We start from the raw sequence: 17,038 nt of genomic DNA on the forward strand, positions 1-17,038 counted from the left end.
CACATTTTACAGGGAAAAAAAGAAACTAAGGGCCTGAAAAGTTAAGCGACATACCCAAGCTCTTGTCATAGGTGAGTGGCAGAGCCAGAATACGAATACATAGAACATAGAATATAACCAATACATAGAGTATATAGAACATGACCAATTTTTAAAAAATAGATACACAAGAAAAAATATCAAGTTATAAATAATTAGAGCATGATTGCATGTTAGCAACTTTGAGACTAGCACACATTTTTTAAAAATACACAAACTCTTCTTTAGCAATCAGAAAATGAGCGTTGTTTCTTTTTACTTCCTGAACTCCTTTGCATTCCATTTCCCCCAGTTTTTCACCCTAATATAAGTTTTTTACTGTAATGTAGAAGTGTTTGTGCTCAAGAAGTCTTTCATTGATCACCTTATGATGTGTCTCAAGCAGAAGTACTGATAGTGATTTTAATTTTTTTAGTTCCCTCTAAGTTAAAAAGAGTACTTCTGTAGTTATAATTAGTATTGTTATACAAGTGGTTAAAACAATATAAATATATTAAATATTTTTTATAATTGCCAAACACATAAGTAGAAATTTTCAGGGATGTACCTCTTACTGAAATTAATGGGGATTTATTTTTCCATTAGTTCAGGTACTCATGGAAGAATATTAATTATGTCCAAAATGGGACAGCGTACCACTTCTATTGCTGTTTTTCACAATAATAATATAAGAATAGAAAGGTTAATTATGGCAATGTCACCCAATTCTTTGAAATTCTGTCAAATTAGATGTCAAAAATAATAGTGATTTATTATCCAGAATTACTTAAAAGATTTATCAGCTAATAATTCAGTTAGGTCCTCTTTTTAGTTTTGTTGAAAGCTATGAATTAGAAGCCATCTGACTTATAAAGGGTTTAATTAGACAGACATTAGAGTCTCAGTCTCTGAAACTGTACCAAAAAGGCTTCGTCATAGATTATCAAGTGACTATTAATTATACCTTTTATTCTTTCGCCCAGCAGCACTTTATTTAAATTTTTACTCAGTAAAAATTGGAGATATTTATTTCAGTATCTGTGGTAGTACAGTATTTTTTACAAACTTATCACATGTTTTAAATATAATTATGTCAAAACTTAAAGCTTTCTTTCATTGAATGCATGGCAAGTGCTCCTATCCTGTGGTCAACCAGACCACAAATGACAAAACCGTATGACCTAATTGACAAAGCCAGTCCTCATTTGCAAACTAATCACTAAAATCTGACTTATTTTCTGTCAAAAAAAGTCTTATTTTATTTTTCAGTTCACATGTGTTAATATTTCTTTTAAGGAATAGTATCAAAAACACTGAGAAGTGGGCTTCCCTGGTGGCGCAGTGGTTAAGAGTCCGCCTGCCAATGCAGGGGACACCGGTTCGTGCCCCGGTCCGGGAGGATCCCACATGCTGCAGAGCGGCTGAGCCTGTGCGTCCGGAGCCTGTGCTCTGCAACGGGAGAGGCCACAGCAGTGAGTGGCCCGCATACCACAAAAAAACAAAACAAAACAAAACAAAAAAACACTGAGAAGTAAGTTATAGAGTCCACGTTGTACAATATATTTCTAAAAGCAATCAAGATTAAAATGATATAACTCTCATATAATTAATTTTACATTAGTTAATTGAAACAAAGTAATACATTTTTCATTACTTAATTTGCAGTAATACAATGTAGTATCCAGCAAAGAGTAGAAGTTATGTATGAATCAAGACCTATGAGAGCAGGTATGATATTCTTTAGGAAATATGCAATAGATGATTCAAAATCTGAAATGCTTAATACAAGTATACACTGTTTATATTAATCAGGGTGATTAAAGCTAGCTGCTGTAAAAAAAATAAAATAACTCCACACTGGTTTTTTTCTTAAATTTTTTTAAAATAAATTTATTTATTTTATTTTTGGCTGCTGCTTGCAGGCTTTCTCTAGTTGCGGCGAGCGAGGGCTACCCTTCACTGCGGTGCGCAGGCTTCTCATTGCAGTGGCTTCTCTTGTTGCAGAGCATAGGCTCTAGGCACACGGGCTTCAGTAGTTGTGGCACGCGGGCTCAGTAGTTGTGGTCGCGTGCTCTAGAACGCAGGCTCAGTAGTTGTGGAGCACAGACTTAGTTGCTCTGTGGCATGTGGGATCTTCCTGGACCAGGGCTCGAACCCATGTCCCCTGCACTGACAGGCGGATTCTTAACCACTGCAACACCATGGAAGCCCCACACTGTTTTATTTGTCATTCATTTCATAGCCCCAGTGAGAATAGGGTGACTCCGGGGCAGCTGTCTTCAAAACAGCAGTTTGGTTCCTTTCATCTGGTAATCTGCAACATTGAACTCCATGGGCCCAGCAGAAGGGAAAGAGAGAGCTTGAATAATGGTGCTGGGGGAGTTTATAACTAGGCCTGGAAAGTGGTGTCCATTACTTCTGCTCATGTTCCTGTGATAGGAACCCAGACATGTGGTCTCAATCTAACTGCAGGGGAGAAAGGGAAATGTGGTTTTCCTGCATACTCAGGAAGAAGAAGCCCAGCTGATGAGCACATAGCCCATCCCTGTCATATAGCTAATAACTAACTGGTCCAGCAGCTAGCAAATTCACATGTTGTTATTAGGAGATAGTAAAAAGTAAATAATTCAGAAGATGAAGTAAAATGGGAATGTACTATAATCAGAATAAATACCTCATGATCTAGATTTGATAAAATAGGGTTTAGCTCCCTTACTGGATGATATACAACTAATCTGAGAAAAATCTTGTAAAAATCTTACCTGTGGTTGCTAATCAATGTATCTTTAAAAAGTTGGTATTCCTGGGCTTCCCTGGTGGTCCAGTGGTTGAGAGTCCGCCTGCTGATGCAGGGGACACGGGTTTGTGCCCCGGTCTGGGAAGATCCCACGTGCCGCGGAGCGGCTGGGCCTGTGAGCCATGGACGCTGAGCCTGCGCGTCTGGAACCTGTGCTCCACAGCGGGAGAGGCCACAACAGTGAGAGGCCCACATACCACCACCCCCCCCTCAAAAAAAGTTGGTATTCCTAAAAAAATCCAGTTACACTGAAAAATAATCGGCATTGCTACCACCACTGTCCATAGGCTATTTGAAGGTGCTTTTCTTTCTAGCTAATGACAAGTGCCAGGATGAGTATTCTTTAAATATCTGAAAAGAACTGCTTTCCTTTAAAATTTTTTTAAAGCTGTGTTTGCTTTGCTCTCATAGAATTTTCAAGGGCATTGCATTCTTTGATTGCAGTCCAAAAAGGGCAGAAGTACAGTCACCCCCACTACCCATTCTGATTTAATTCAGAATATCCCAACATCAGCCAAAATACCCTGGTTCTAAAGCAACATTTTGCGCTTACCAGAAATATGTATAAGGAAGACAGGCATTGGGCAGTTTTTTTATGTGCTTTGATTAATTATTCAAGGAGGCTTCCCCAGTCATTTGAATTGTCCCTTTCTTAGGTAACCAGGAGATTTTTACTTCTTGGGACAATGCACCATAAGAAGATTCCAGATAAGTGAGTGTATGCCTTTCTTGTCTAAAGTAGGAGAAGGGACCATAGTAAAGGGAGAGGTGGGAACATAGAATGTATGCTCAAGACAGAGGAAAGAGTATGTTTAAGTTGGGGGAAAAATAAATAGGGCTTTATGGTCAAGTAGACGGGTCAATTCCAGGCTCTGTCACTTAGAAGTCTGTGACACTGGGCAAGGTCAACAAACCTTTTTGAGTCTGATGCTTCTTTCTTTTTTTTTTTTTTTCTTTTCTTATTGGAGTATAGTTGCTTTACAATGTTGTGTTAGTTACTGCTGTACAGCGAAGTGAATCAGCTATATGTATACATAAACCCCTTCCCTCTTGGACCTCCCTTCCACTTCTCCCCTCATTCCACCCGTCTAGGTCATCAAATGCCAGCTTCTCTTGGGTACAGAAGGTACCAATAAATGGTAGTTATTATTACAATCTTACAGGAGAGACCAATGTAGAAAAATAACATGAGCATGGCCTAGATCATAACAAATATGATCTTTTCCTCTCCTGAGGGAGAGAATCCTCATTGGATTTTATACATTTCTCATATTTATTTACTAGATTTTAAACACTTCTGGGTTTACAGGAACTGTGCTTTACTCATTTTTGTAGACTCCTCAGTCCTAAGGACTGCTCTTGCACCTAATGGAAAAAGACGAAAGACTTGGGACTGAATCAACAATCTTCAGTTCATATTAGATGTTCGATGAAGATCTGAACAAATATGGTGAGAGGATGATAAGAATGAGGGAGAAAAGCTGGCTCTCCAAAAACAACTCATAAAATAACACATGGTGTAGGGCCCAAACCACAAACACTTAAAAGGCATTCAAAATTCTAATGACTTATTTCTAAGTTGAAGGAAATATTTCAGTAGAATGTCTAAAATATGTTTTTAATTCTGAACTTGATTAACAATAATTCTGAGTCACAGTTGGGATGTACAATTTGTGGAGATGTTAAAAAAAAACAAAACCATTCAAATGAGTGGATATTTAGGGGATATTTGTAGGAGTGTTTGGGACAGATCTGAAATGGGTTGTTTTATTTCATTTGTTCTGATTACTCATTGTGGGGCAATAAGTAACTAGGCAGATTAAGTACCAAACAGATCATTTGGGACAAAAAGAAACATCTGTATTCAATGACTATAAATTTAGCCTATCCAGCCTCTTCTTGCCACATCTTCACACTATCCAGCATGGGGCTCAACTACTGCCTGTGTCAGTCAGCCAAGAGTATCAGGTTCCTTTGCTAAAAATATTCCAACTCAAATCATCTTGGCACACAATACCAAAAAAATTTCTTTATCCAATAAAGTGACCAAATTTTAGGAGACTGACTAGAAACAGAAAAGCAAGTTACTAACTGAGCTTTTCTGAAATATTACCATCAAGTGTCTAGACGTGATCTGGGGTTTGTTTGTTTGTTCTTCTATTCATTCTAAGCAGCGCCCATGGGGCCTTTCATTGGAGGTGTCATATCTTTCATTGACAATGAGCTGTTTTATTCTGTTGTTTTTTGAATATTTCCTCTTCTTCATTCCCTCCATTCTTTCCATCTGGGACTCCTCTTTGTTTTTCTTCAAATGTTTGGTGATTCTCGGTTGTCCTTCTGTTTGCATTTTCAGTTGTCTCTTAGCCTTGCCTGTATGTCTGAGTGCTTATCTGTTCAATGTTTCTGCTTCCTGTGGTTATAGGGGAGAGGCAGGACATACTACCAGACTGAGTGGATCAGTAGCTCGTCTTCTGGGCACGGGAACTCCCACTTTCTTTTGGGGTACACATACCTCTTGGTTACTATCCTGCTTATAATGTCCAGGGGGTCCCATTGGAATTGCCTTTGCTGTTTGCTGCATAGCACAGGTGGAAGGAGGAGAAAAACTGTCTGATTGTTCCTACTGCTGTAATGCTACCAAAATCACACTGAATGTTGGTTTGGGACTGCCTCCCGTCCCTGTATTCGCTTTCCCCAAGCTTGGAGCAGTACTGAAGCCTGACTCACAACTTACAGGTGCCCTCTTCTTTAGTGTTGGGCAGTGGGTCCCTCCTTCAGTGTTATCCCAGTTCTACTTTCTGTCTTTCAGCAGTTTCTGCAGAATTTTTGATCCATTTAGAGCAATTCATCTTGTCAGTCAACATGACCTTCAAATATCTGTATATCTACAGATATATATAGATATATATCCTTTAGGTTAGTTTTAGGGTTTAGATCAGGGGAGGAAGGCTGGTTGAACATGTGTTTGTTTATATTGCCATATTGATCCAAAATCTCTGTAGAAGTTTTCCGACATTTTTAAGAGACATACTACTTTCAAACAAAATCTCATGTAGAGGATCAACATATTAAACAGGTAAAAGCAAAACCGATCTAGTTGAAGTAGAGGAAGCAGCCCTGCATGTGAACTCATTGGTCTCCCTTTGGCTCTATACTGCAGTTCCTGAGACCCTCAGGAACTTAGGGTTGGAATGGAATCCAACCCTAAGATTCTGTGGAATCTAAGTTTCTAAGATTCTATGGAATCTTAGAGCTCTGTAGAACAGGTGAAAAACCAGTGACAAGATTTATAGTCCAGGAATGCCTGGCCCATAATAGGTTCTTAATAAATATTAGCTATCATTATGGATAAAGAAGATGTGCCGTGTGGATGGAGTGGAATACTACTCAGCCATAAAAAAGAATGAAATTTTGCCATTTGCAACCATGTGGATGAGCCTAGAGGGTATTAGGTTAGTGAAATAAGTCATCCAGAGAAAGACACATACTGTATGATATCACTTGTATGTGGAATCTGAAAAATGAAACAAACTACTGAATATAACAAAAAAGAAACAGACTCACATATATAAGGAACAAACTAGTGGTTACCAGTGAGGAGAGGGAAGGGGAGAGGGACAAGACAGGGGTAGAGGAGTAAGAGATACAAACTACTGTGTGTAAAATAAATAAGCTACAAGGATATATTGTACAGCACAGGGAATATAGCCAATATTTTATAATAACTATAAATGGAGTATAATCTTTAAAAATTGTGAATCACTGTACTGTATACCTGGAACATATAATACTGTAAATCAACTTACACCACGGAAATAAAGAGTCCCCAATTAATAGACCAAAAAGAAAAAAAAAGTAACTATCACTATGATTACTGTTAAAAACATTGCCCCTCTACCTTCCCTAGCCCAAGGCCTTCCGTAGGTCCTCATACCAACTTCTGCCATTCATTCTGGCAGTCCCATCTTGGAGAGAAGGAAAAAAATTTTTTTAGAGAATCAACAGCAGTTGAGCACCTACTAAATACACCCAGGCACTCTCCCAGGCCCTCCCATGTTAACCTGGCTTAATCCTTACAGTGATGCTATGAGGCAAGTGTTTGATCTCCAGGATATGATGAAGAAATAGGAGCTCAGACAGACATAGCAGGAATGTACACAAATTCAAAGGAGTAAGAAATGTCCAGTTATTTTATTTTCTTAAATTTAATTAAAACTAACTCCTAGCATGACTCCACCAGAATGGCAGGAAATGACATCTCAGCCATTCAGGGACCTGACTCAGGATTCTGGTTCTTGCCCAGTGTGTTAACGCATGGAGAGGGCCTGTCCTGTCCTCTCTCGTCCAACTGCGTGTATATCTGCTGGATGCCCATGTTCTGTACTAGAAAAGTTTCCTCTGGAGTGAGCCACTCCGTGGCTTCTGTGTGAGTTGCGATGTCGAGGATCTTTGAGGGGTTGGGGCAGGTCAAGGTACACCCCACCTCACAGCCATCCTCTCTGAGCACTAGCTTCCTCCTCCGGCCACTGCACCGAGGCTACTCAGATCTCAGGAATCCTCCCACCCACAGACCCCCGTTTTTAGTGACATGTATATTTGTCTTTTCCTTCTTGCTGCCCTCGAAGAGTCTCCCTTTCTTCCTTCTAAGAATCCGTAGGGGACTTCCCTGGTGGCGCAGTGGTTAATAAGACTCTGCATTCCCAATGCCGGGGCCCAGGTTCAATCCCTGGTCAGGGAACTCGATCCCACATGCATGCCACAACTAAGAGTTGGCATGCCACAATTAAGGAGTCCTCGAGCCACAACTAAGGAGCCCACATGCCACAACTAAGACCCAATGCAACCAAATAAATAAATAAATATTTTTTTAAAAAAGAAAGAATGTGTAGAAGACTCTAGCAGAGTTTGAACTTTAACAAAACAAAAAGTGCTCCATGGAAGTACCTGCTTTCCTTGTGCAAAAAAAACCCCAAGGCAAGAAATACCATGAGTCTTTTGCTGAGAAAGGGAGTGGTGAGCACAGGATATAGAGAATATGAAAAATTGACTCTCAGTAAGTTTTTCTGCCTCAAAAATTAAGTCACTGATTGACCCAAAGCCCCACAGTAGTCAGAGGCAGACCAACACCACCTGACTAGGACACGCATGGGTAGACCAAGCTCCAGTCGCTGCAGGGCAGGTGCTCCTGGGCAGGGGAGAGTAGCAGCCGCAGATTCTAGCTCAGAGTGGCCCTGTAACCACATTGATGGAGATCACGAGTGGATGAAATCCAGGGACTAGAGTCTTAGCAGAGTCTGCAGTCCAAGCCGAGAGCTGACTCACCTACAGGGACATGCCACCATCTTACACTAGACAGTGTGTCCCAAGGACAGAATCTAAATTATTCTAATCTTAGAATTTCTGCATCTTTAGGCTTATGTAAAGCTTTGCTTGCCAGAAACAGAATGACAACACTATTAAAAAGCATTTAAATGGAACAAACCCAGGCACTTTCTCAGATTTTAGTACATGCGTCATGTAAGGGAGAGTTAAAAGGAAATGACTTTTTTACGCATAAATGTGCTTACAGATTTTCGAATTATATCCCTTTGAACAATAATTTCATATTTTTAGATGAAAGACTTTTAATCCTTTTTCAAACAACCAAGAATTCAATTTTGTTCTAAATTAATTTACTTGCAATGCTAATAGGAATAGTTTGTCATTACTCAGATATAAAATGTTAAATGGCCAAGGAGTTAAATCACAGAGAAAACTGAACAACTTAATTTTGGATCTATCTTTATTTTTATGTATACAGTGGTATTTTTATATTGACCTCAACTGTCAAAAACACATTAAAAATAAAAAAGCAGGGATGTGGGAGGTGGTATAATTCCTCTGACAGCCAAAATAGTGTTTATAATGTTTATGTTTTCATAAGTGAGACCCTTGGACCCACAATTTTTGTGTTTACCCCAGTTCACTTTTCCTTTACTAAACATTCTAGATGTGTTGTAAATTATGGAAAAAACAAACAAACAAACAAACAAAAACAAGAAAATTGAAAGTTCAAAGAAAAACTCTCCTGAAGATGCACTAGCCGAAGGCTACCACCGTTAACATTTTCATCGGTTTCTTTTGGGGTGTTTTCCTATACATGTGTTTCAGATTCCCACTATTGTTACTGTAACTTCTTTCTTTAATAGTCATGGTCGGCATTGCATTCTCTTTTTTCTTTTTTACTTATTATTGTAAAACAATTATTTGCCCTATTTAAAAAGTAGACTCTTCATAAGCCTTTTTTTTTTTTTTTTTTTTTGCGGTATGCGGGCCTCTCACTGTGTGGCCTCTCCCGTTGTGGAGCACAGGCTCCGGACGTGCAGGCTCAGCGGCCATGGCTCACAGGCCCAGCCGCTCCGCGGCATGTGGGATCTTCCCAGACCGGGGCGTGAACCCGCGTCCCCTGCATCAGCAGGCGGACTCCCAACCACTGCACCGCCAGGGAAGCCCCATAAGCCTTTTTAATGGCTAATAGTCTATCATATGGCTGCATTACAATTCACTTAACTAGAGGGATTGTCTTCCAGAAAATCCATTCCTCTGGATTCCATACCTTGCTTCTCAAATGTGGCTAAGTGCCAGGGGTTTCTGGATGCCACAGGATAAATACCTTCTTAAAGTAAGCAATTTCCAACAAAACTGGAAGAGGAGATTCATTCTAGATAAACCCAGTCCAGACATAATGGCATAGAACAAGAAATGTGTATGATTTTTAAGATAAAGCAGGAAAAGGATTTTTAAAATCAAATGAAATGTGGTAGAAGAGAAAATATTAACATTTGTGAAATGTCATTGCATCCTGCAGTGTGATGGTGTTTTGTGATGCATACAATATTTGCAATGTGATGGTCTTTTGTGATTCATACAATATTTGTCTTTTTGCAACTGGCTTATTTCACTTAGCATAATGTCCTCAAGGTTCATCCATGTTGTAGCTTGTGATAGGATTTCCTTCCTTTTTATGGGTGGATAATAATATTCCTATAAACCAAATTTTGTTTATCTATTCATCCATTGATGTACATTTGTGTTGCTTCTACCCCTTGGTTATTGTCAATAGTGCTGTCATGAACACGGGTGTGAAAATATCTCTTTGAGATCCTGCATTCAACTTCTTTGGATATATATACCCAAAGATATATCCCAGTGCGATCGCTGGATCATATGATGGCTCTATTTTTAATATTTTGAGGACCCTCCATGTTATTTTCCATAGTGGTATAACCCATTTAAAAAGGAAGAAGACACACAAAGAAACATCCTATTTGTAGAAGGTCATGCTGGACCAACATTCTTGATTCACAAGGGGCAGGAATTCACTTCCCCAGGTCAATTGTCCCCATTCCTTTCTCTGACAAAGCCCTGATTTTTGTTCAGGTATCCACTCTTTCTTCAGAAGGCCCGTTACTCAAATAAATTTAACCTCATCCCCAGCTTTGGGAGTATATCTTGCTTACTCTAAACCGCTCATGGGAATCCCACAACCTTGCCATTGAATGGTTTAGGAACTCAGACTTCAATCATTCACGGCACAGCTCTTTCTTGGGGAGTGTTACTGGCAGAGGAGTGGGTATGTGACCTAAGTTGGCCCAGTCAGACTGAAGGGAAAAGTTTCTGTGGTACAATGGGTAAAAGGTCTTTTTCGCCTACAGAACATGAACAAAGAAATGTGTGTCCCTATTTATTCCTGTAAGCCATTTATTAACAGTGAGGACCCTGGTCTGGAGACAAAACTGATACACAAAGGAATACTGAACCAAGAGAATATCAAAGAAATGGAGTGCAGCCCTTACGACATTGGGCCTGGAGCCCTTTTGAGCTCTGGACTGCCTGTTAATAAATTTCTTCACAGTGTAAGCTAGTCTGAACTGGGTTTTCTGTTACTTTCAGCCCAAAGCATCCTACCTGATATAACTCTTCTCTGCTATTCAGGAACCTTTGGGGAAAAGTTTGAGAATCACCTATCCATCTTACAACTCTGAGGTCTAACTGCTCCTGCTGCATTTCCTCTTTACACGTTGGCTGGTCAGTGTAGTCTTCCCACCACCAACCTGGGGATGTCGCACCCCAGGACATTTTAAACTCTAAGAGAAAGTTCCATTTTGTAGCTGAAGGAGAGATGAGAAAAGGGGATATCCCTCCTTCAGGAGATGGCCTATGACTAGATCTGATCTAGAAGAGAGGTTGTACCCTGCTGATGACTTTGAAGGGAATGGAGTGCAGGGCTACTGCTAACCCATACTATGAATTAGAAAAAAAGTGCCCTTCCCAAGACACTTTACTTCCATATGATGGTAAACTGTCGCAATATATTGATTGTGTTAGCACAAAATATTTTTCTCTCATTTGCCAGAAAATTGTCATAATGAATATACAAATGTATGCTATCTAGGGTGTAAATAGTTCTCTCTTAGATCTGGCACCATTGAGCATGGTAGCATCTGGACAAAGAGCAGGGCATCCTCTTAGAGACAGAACACAGAATGCCGAGCAGATGAGAAAGCTGGTGGAGATGTACTTGCAGTCCATTGACTTGTAGTTCAGACATAATTTTGAGAAGTAGACACCTTTACCAGGTGAACTGGGATAGATAAGGGTTTTGTTTTTTTAAATTTGTCATTTTAAAATAATTTCAGACTTATAAAAAGATGCAAGAAAAAGTCACCAAGAAACAAAATCAGTTATCATATATCCTTCACCTAGTTTCCAAATGTACACAATTACGTAATGATAGTACAATTATGAAAAACAGAATATTTACTTGGATGCCATACTATTAACTGATATATAGATCTTATTCAAATTTCCCTAGTTGCCACACTAATGATTTTTTATGCTCGTTGATCCAATCCAGGATCCCATATTGCATCTAGTTGTCATGTTTTCTGTCTTCTTCAGGCTAAGACAGTTCCTCAGCTTTTCTTTGTCTTTCATGACATTGATACTTTTGGGGAATATTGGCCAGTTACTTTGTAGAATGTCCTTCAAGCTGGGTGTGTCTGAGGTCCTCATGATTAAATTTAGCTTATGCATTCGTGGAAAGAATACTACAGAAGTGATGCTGTGTCCTTCTCAGGGTGTCATTTGAGGAGTCATGTGATGTTGGTGTATCTCATTACTAGTGACATTAACTTTGATTACTTGGTTACGGTGTTTTGAGCCTGATTTTGCCACTGTAGAGTTACTGTTATTCTCTTTTTTTTTAATTTTATTTTTGGCTGTGTCAGGTCTTCATTGCTGTGCGCGGGTTTTCTCTAGTTGCGGCGAGCGGGGGCTACTCTTCATTGCAGTGCACAGGCTTCTCATTGCAGTGGCTTCTCCTGTGGAGCAAGGGCTCTAGGCATGCGGGCGTCAGTAGTTGTGGCACGTGGGTTCAGTAGTTGTGGCTCACGGGCTCTAGAGCGCAGGCTTAGTAGTTGTGGCACATGGGCTTAGTTGCTCCGGGGCATGTGGGATCTTCCCAGACCAAGGCTCGAAGTCGTGTCCCCTGCATTGGCAGGTGGATTCTCAATGACTGTGCCACCAGGGAAGCCCCTGTTATTCTCTTTATAATTAGTAAGTATCTCGTGTGGAGATACTTTTTAAATATGCATATCCTGTTTCTCATCAAACTTTGTCCCACTAATTTGATGAGTCTTAACCTACAGCAATTATTACTGTGGTATTGGCCAAATGTGAGGCCAAGATTTGGGCTTTAGAATAAAATTGGAAAGAGTCTCCAGAAGTAGGTGAGGAATATCTCGCAATCTGACAGGTGATAAAGAGCAGTTTGGAATCAGACAGATTCACATTCAAATATTGGCTCCACTGTGTATTAGCTGTGTGGTTTTAAGCAGTCTACCTTATAGAGTTTTTATGGTGGTTATAATGAATAGAAATAACTTTGCACAGTCTCTGGCACACCATAAATGCTCAGTAAATTTTTAGCTATTATCATAATGATTTTGGTTATTGTAAGAATCTTCAATAAAAAGAAAACCCAAAGGTACTTTCTTGGCATAGTTCCGTATGTAAAAAGTGCCCTTTCTTTTTTTTTTTTTAATTTGTAGCCTTTTATTAAATCTCACGGGGAAGAAAATACTTCTGATATACCAGTTAAATGAGCAAGAAAGCACACTGAATATACACACACACGCATGCATGCGCGTGCCATATGCCCAGCACTTTGGATGTAATGACAAAGGAGAGAGACTAGCTGAGATTAAAAGTATTATAAACATAATATTCAGGATTATTGAGCACTTTAGCAGATACTGCTGGGTTTTTTTAAGCCAGGAGCCAATCTCCCATTCATAGTAGAACTCTGCTGTATGAGTAAGTGGAAATGTTATGGGCTAAAAAAAATTTATTTCCCGAGTTCCTTGCAGTCAGAGGTGGCGAATATGGCCAGTAAACAAAAGTCTGCTAGAGGTGACTTCAAGGAAAGCTGCTGAATTTTGATAAAAGAGACACAGCTGACATGTGCCTTTTAACCTTCATTCTCCCTGCCTTCTTCCTGCCTGGAATTCAGAAGCTGTTGCTTGTAGATGCAACAGCCAGCTTGCAACCTAGGAGCAGAAAGCCACATACTAAAGATGGCAGGGCAGGAAGATTAAAGGAGCCTGGTTCCCTCTGCACCCGGTCTTCTCTTTTTATAAATGAGGAAACTGAAGCTCAGAGATGTTAAGCAAATTATCCATGGTTAGTTAGCTCTTAAGCAGTGCAGCTGAGATTCAAATCTATGTCTATATGACTCCAGAGGCGTCTATTTTCTACTACAGTACAAAGCTTCCTGAACATATTCAGAACTCTTTCTCCCCCCATTCACACAGTATGATGGACAAAGCAAAGTGTGATGGGCAAAACAAAGCATCCAATGTCTGACGGCAGAGCCACAAATATTACTTACTCGTTCTCTTCGTTGACTACCAGCAACCCCAGTCTGATAAGCACACATGACCACTGACACTTCATCTTCTACTCATGCCAGTAAATAAGGCATCAAACCATGATAAGCAACTCCTGATGAGTGTCACCAACAAGTAGTTGCCACCCACAGAGCACATCCAAAACATCATGGCCTAAGTCAGAGGTCACAAAGAAATGGTAGATGTGTTTTGATTGGTCAGCTTGGATGCTTAATTAATTGCTTGAGCTAAGAAATATCCCATAATAATTGAGATATCTTGCTGCTCTTACAAAACCGTGGCCTGAATTCCTGGGTGGCACCACTTGACTGGAGCTGCCCCTACTCCAGTACACCATTCCATTCCATACTGCTTCTCTGATGCTAAGCCAGAGTATCTGTTTCCAATTATCATCAGATTTGTTCTTAATGTCGAATGAAAAAAAAAAATGCACAACATGAGAATTGTGAGTTAAGTTTTATTTGGGGCAAAATGAAGACTGTAGCCTGGGAGACATCCTCTCAGATAGCTCTGAGGAACTGCTCCAAAGAGGTAAGGGGAGAGGTCAGTATATATATATATATATATATATATATATATATATATATATATATATATATATATATATATATATGTGTGTGTGTGTGTGTGTGTATATATATATATGTATATGTGTGTGTGTGTGTGTGTGTGTGTGTGTGTGAGATTTTGGTGAAGAGGGATATATGCAATCAAGCACACATTTTGGCAGAAGGTTTCTGCTGGTCACGAGGAGCAGATGTCTCCGGTAATGATTTTAGTGCTTTTCTAGGTATGAGGAGATGCAAGAAATCGGGCTCATAATATCTCCTGAAAATATCTAATTATGGAAAGACCTGTTCTGCCAGTTTTTCCCAAAGCACAGAGTACCTCATTCCTGATCTCCACCCTGAACTCCTTTCAGGGTAAGCAGGTCAACGACTGCAGTGGCCGGTGACCTAATCCTTGCAGAGGCAGATGGCAAGTGACAATTTTTAGTTGGCATTATAATAAAAAAATTTTCTCTCTATTAAATATTTGATATTTATCTAAAACAAAAATTGATAGATAGAGCTGTTCCTTATACCTGGCCCACTTAAGTCATTTCAGTTACTTACCAGGAGGCACAGAATTGAAAGAACACTCAGACATGTGCTTTCTAAATCTGTTTTCAGATGAACCCCCCCTTCTAGCTCATTCACAGTAACCCCATTCCATGTGTGTTACTTTAGCAAGCCTTACCAGCAACTGTCAAAGTAAGTATTATCTTTCTCATCAGGATAGGATAGGTTAGATGATTTTTCAGAGATCTTGTTGTGTAATTACTGTGTTGGTTAGCATTTTGACTGCTATTTTGTTGATTTGCAAAGTTGTTTTCTCTGAGTATCCTTTTTGGAAAACAGGAATGGGTGAATAGGTAGACCAGTGGACCTTTGTTTCATCTAAATTGGTGACCTCACATCATTGCTTCTTCACTACCCTCTTCTTTAGCATTATAAAATGAGCTAATTATTATTGAACACTCTGTGTCAGGCACAGTGCTAAGGGATTCACATGCATTGATTTGTTTATTCGTCATAACAACACTCTGATATCTGTCAAAGGGTAATTTTTTTTTAAGTTGAATCATGACTCACATACAAATATAAAATAAACATATGTCTCTGGTTTTATTTAACATATCAATTAATGATATAATAACTAAGATGTTACAGCCAGTCCAAATGAGAATCCAAAGAGCAAATACATTAAGCCATCAGGAATGCTTAAATGAACTTACTTTATTGGTGTAAAACTGATCTTTATCCTTGGGACAGTAATCAGTTGCATACCAGTAGACACAATTTGCATTTCTGTGAATAAGGAACATTTGCATTAGGGCTTCCCTGTTGGCTCAGTGGTTGAGAGTCCGCCTGCCGATGCAGGGGACACGGGTTCGTGCCCTGGTCCGGGAAGATCCCACATGCCACGGAATGGCTGGGCCTGTGAGCCATGGCCACTGAGCCTGTGCATCCAGAGCCTGTGCTCTGCAACGGGAGAGGCCACAACAGTGAGAGGCCCACGTATCGCGCAAAAAAAAAAAACCCACATTTGCATTACTCTGTTTTCTACAAATTATAGAGTTGTGAAATAACTCAAAGACAGTGAAATGCAGAGATAATCTGGATGAATAAACTAGATAGGACACCCACTAACCTTTTCTTATTCTCATTTCAGAGTATTTCACAATTTTTCCTGAGAAGTACTTCTGTTGTTATTCCTCTTTTCCAAATAAGGGAATTGTAGCCAAAAGAAGTTAAGTAAATTTTCCAAGGTCTCATAACTAGTAAGTAGTGGAGTCATGTTTGAACGCAAGTCTCACTGAATCTGGCAAAAGTAATGCAGTTCATTAAATCATTTTTCCTCTTGGATTTATGATGCTTGAAAAGTTCAGTTCAAAGCAAGCAAGAATCAGAAAATGGCAGCCCACTGTTTCTTGCTTTCTTCTCTATAGATATTATAAACTGGTAGCCTGAATTCAGCAGAAGGAAATTTTTTATACACAATGTTTAGCTTTAAAAAATTTTTAAAGTGAGTTATGACCATTATCAGTTACCTATTGCTGAGCAACAAAATATAAAAAAAAAAAAATAGTGGCTTAAAACAGCAATAAGAATCTATTATCTCAGTGTCTTAGCTGGGTGGTTCTGTCTCATGGTCTCCTATGAGGTTGCAGATGTAATGTTGGCTGGGGCTGTATCATCTGAAGGCTTGACTAGGGACGGATGATTCACTTTCAAGGTGGCTTACTCACATGATCGGCATGATGGTGCTGACTGTTGATGGGAGATCTCAATTATAACCCATGTAGGCCTCTTCACAGACTGCTTGACTGTCCTCATTTCACAGTGGCTGACCTCCCCCAGTGTGAGTAATCCCAGAGAAAGCAAGACAGTCTTTCATATGTTTTATGACCTAGCCTTGGAAGTAGGTCACATATCATCAATCCCATCATATTTTATTGGTCACTCAGACCAGCCCTGACACAATGATATACGTTGTGTAAGTGGCTACACAAGGACACACAGTCACTTGTGACTGCACAAGTGACTACACAAGATCATCTCAGGGACTGTCTATCACATGAACATTTAAACATCACAAGACTTCACATAGGAATCTGGATTTCTGGCTACTCTAGAAAGATCACAACTGGCAACCCTGCATTCCCACATGACAATAATTAGTTGGAGTTGAATGGCTACCACTCACTTAGAAAGAATATGCACTTCCTGAA

At 39.6% G+C, this 17,038-nt stretch overlaps 1 protein-coding gene across 8 annotated transcripts in view; it reads left to right on the top strand.

Annotated features, from left to right (window-relative positions):
* Positions 1-17,038, top strand: part of LOC308626594 (uncharacterized protein) — a 35,910-nt gene that overhangs the window by 9,434 nt on the left and 9,438 nt on the right. For 2 of the 8 annotated variants that reach the window (XR_014017276.1, XR_014017278.1), the window contains exons 3-4: positions 3,472-3,527; positions 4,151-4,265. The exons of 1 other annotated variant lie outside the window; for it this stretch is intronic. Coding sequence is in view for 3 of the 7 variants with exons in the window: in XM_081251847.1 (XP_081107973.1) it covers positions 3,472-3,527; positions 15,979-16,000 (78 nt within the window). In the remaining 4 variants the exon portion in view is untranslated. Of the gene's footprint in view, positions 1-1,314; positions 1,597-3,471; positions 3,528-4,150; positions 4,266-15,978; positions 16,844-17,038 lie in introns of those variants that run through there. 5 more of the 8 variants (XM_081251845.1, XM_081251844.1, XR_014017279.1 and 2 more) reach the window with 4 other exon arrangements.

This window comes from Mesoplodon bidens (assembly GCF_964165515.1).
Source record: "Mesoplodon bidens genome assembly, chromosome: 1".
Lineage (NCBI taxonomy): Eukaryota > Metazoa > Chordata > Mammalia > Artiodactyla > Ziphiidae > Mesoplodon > Mesoplodon bidens.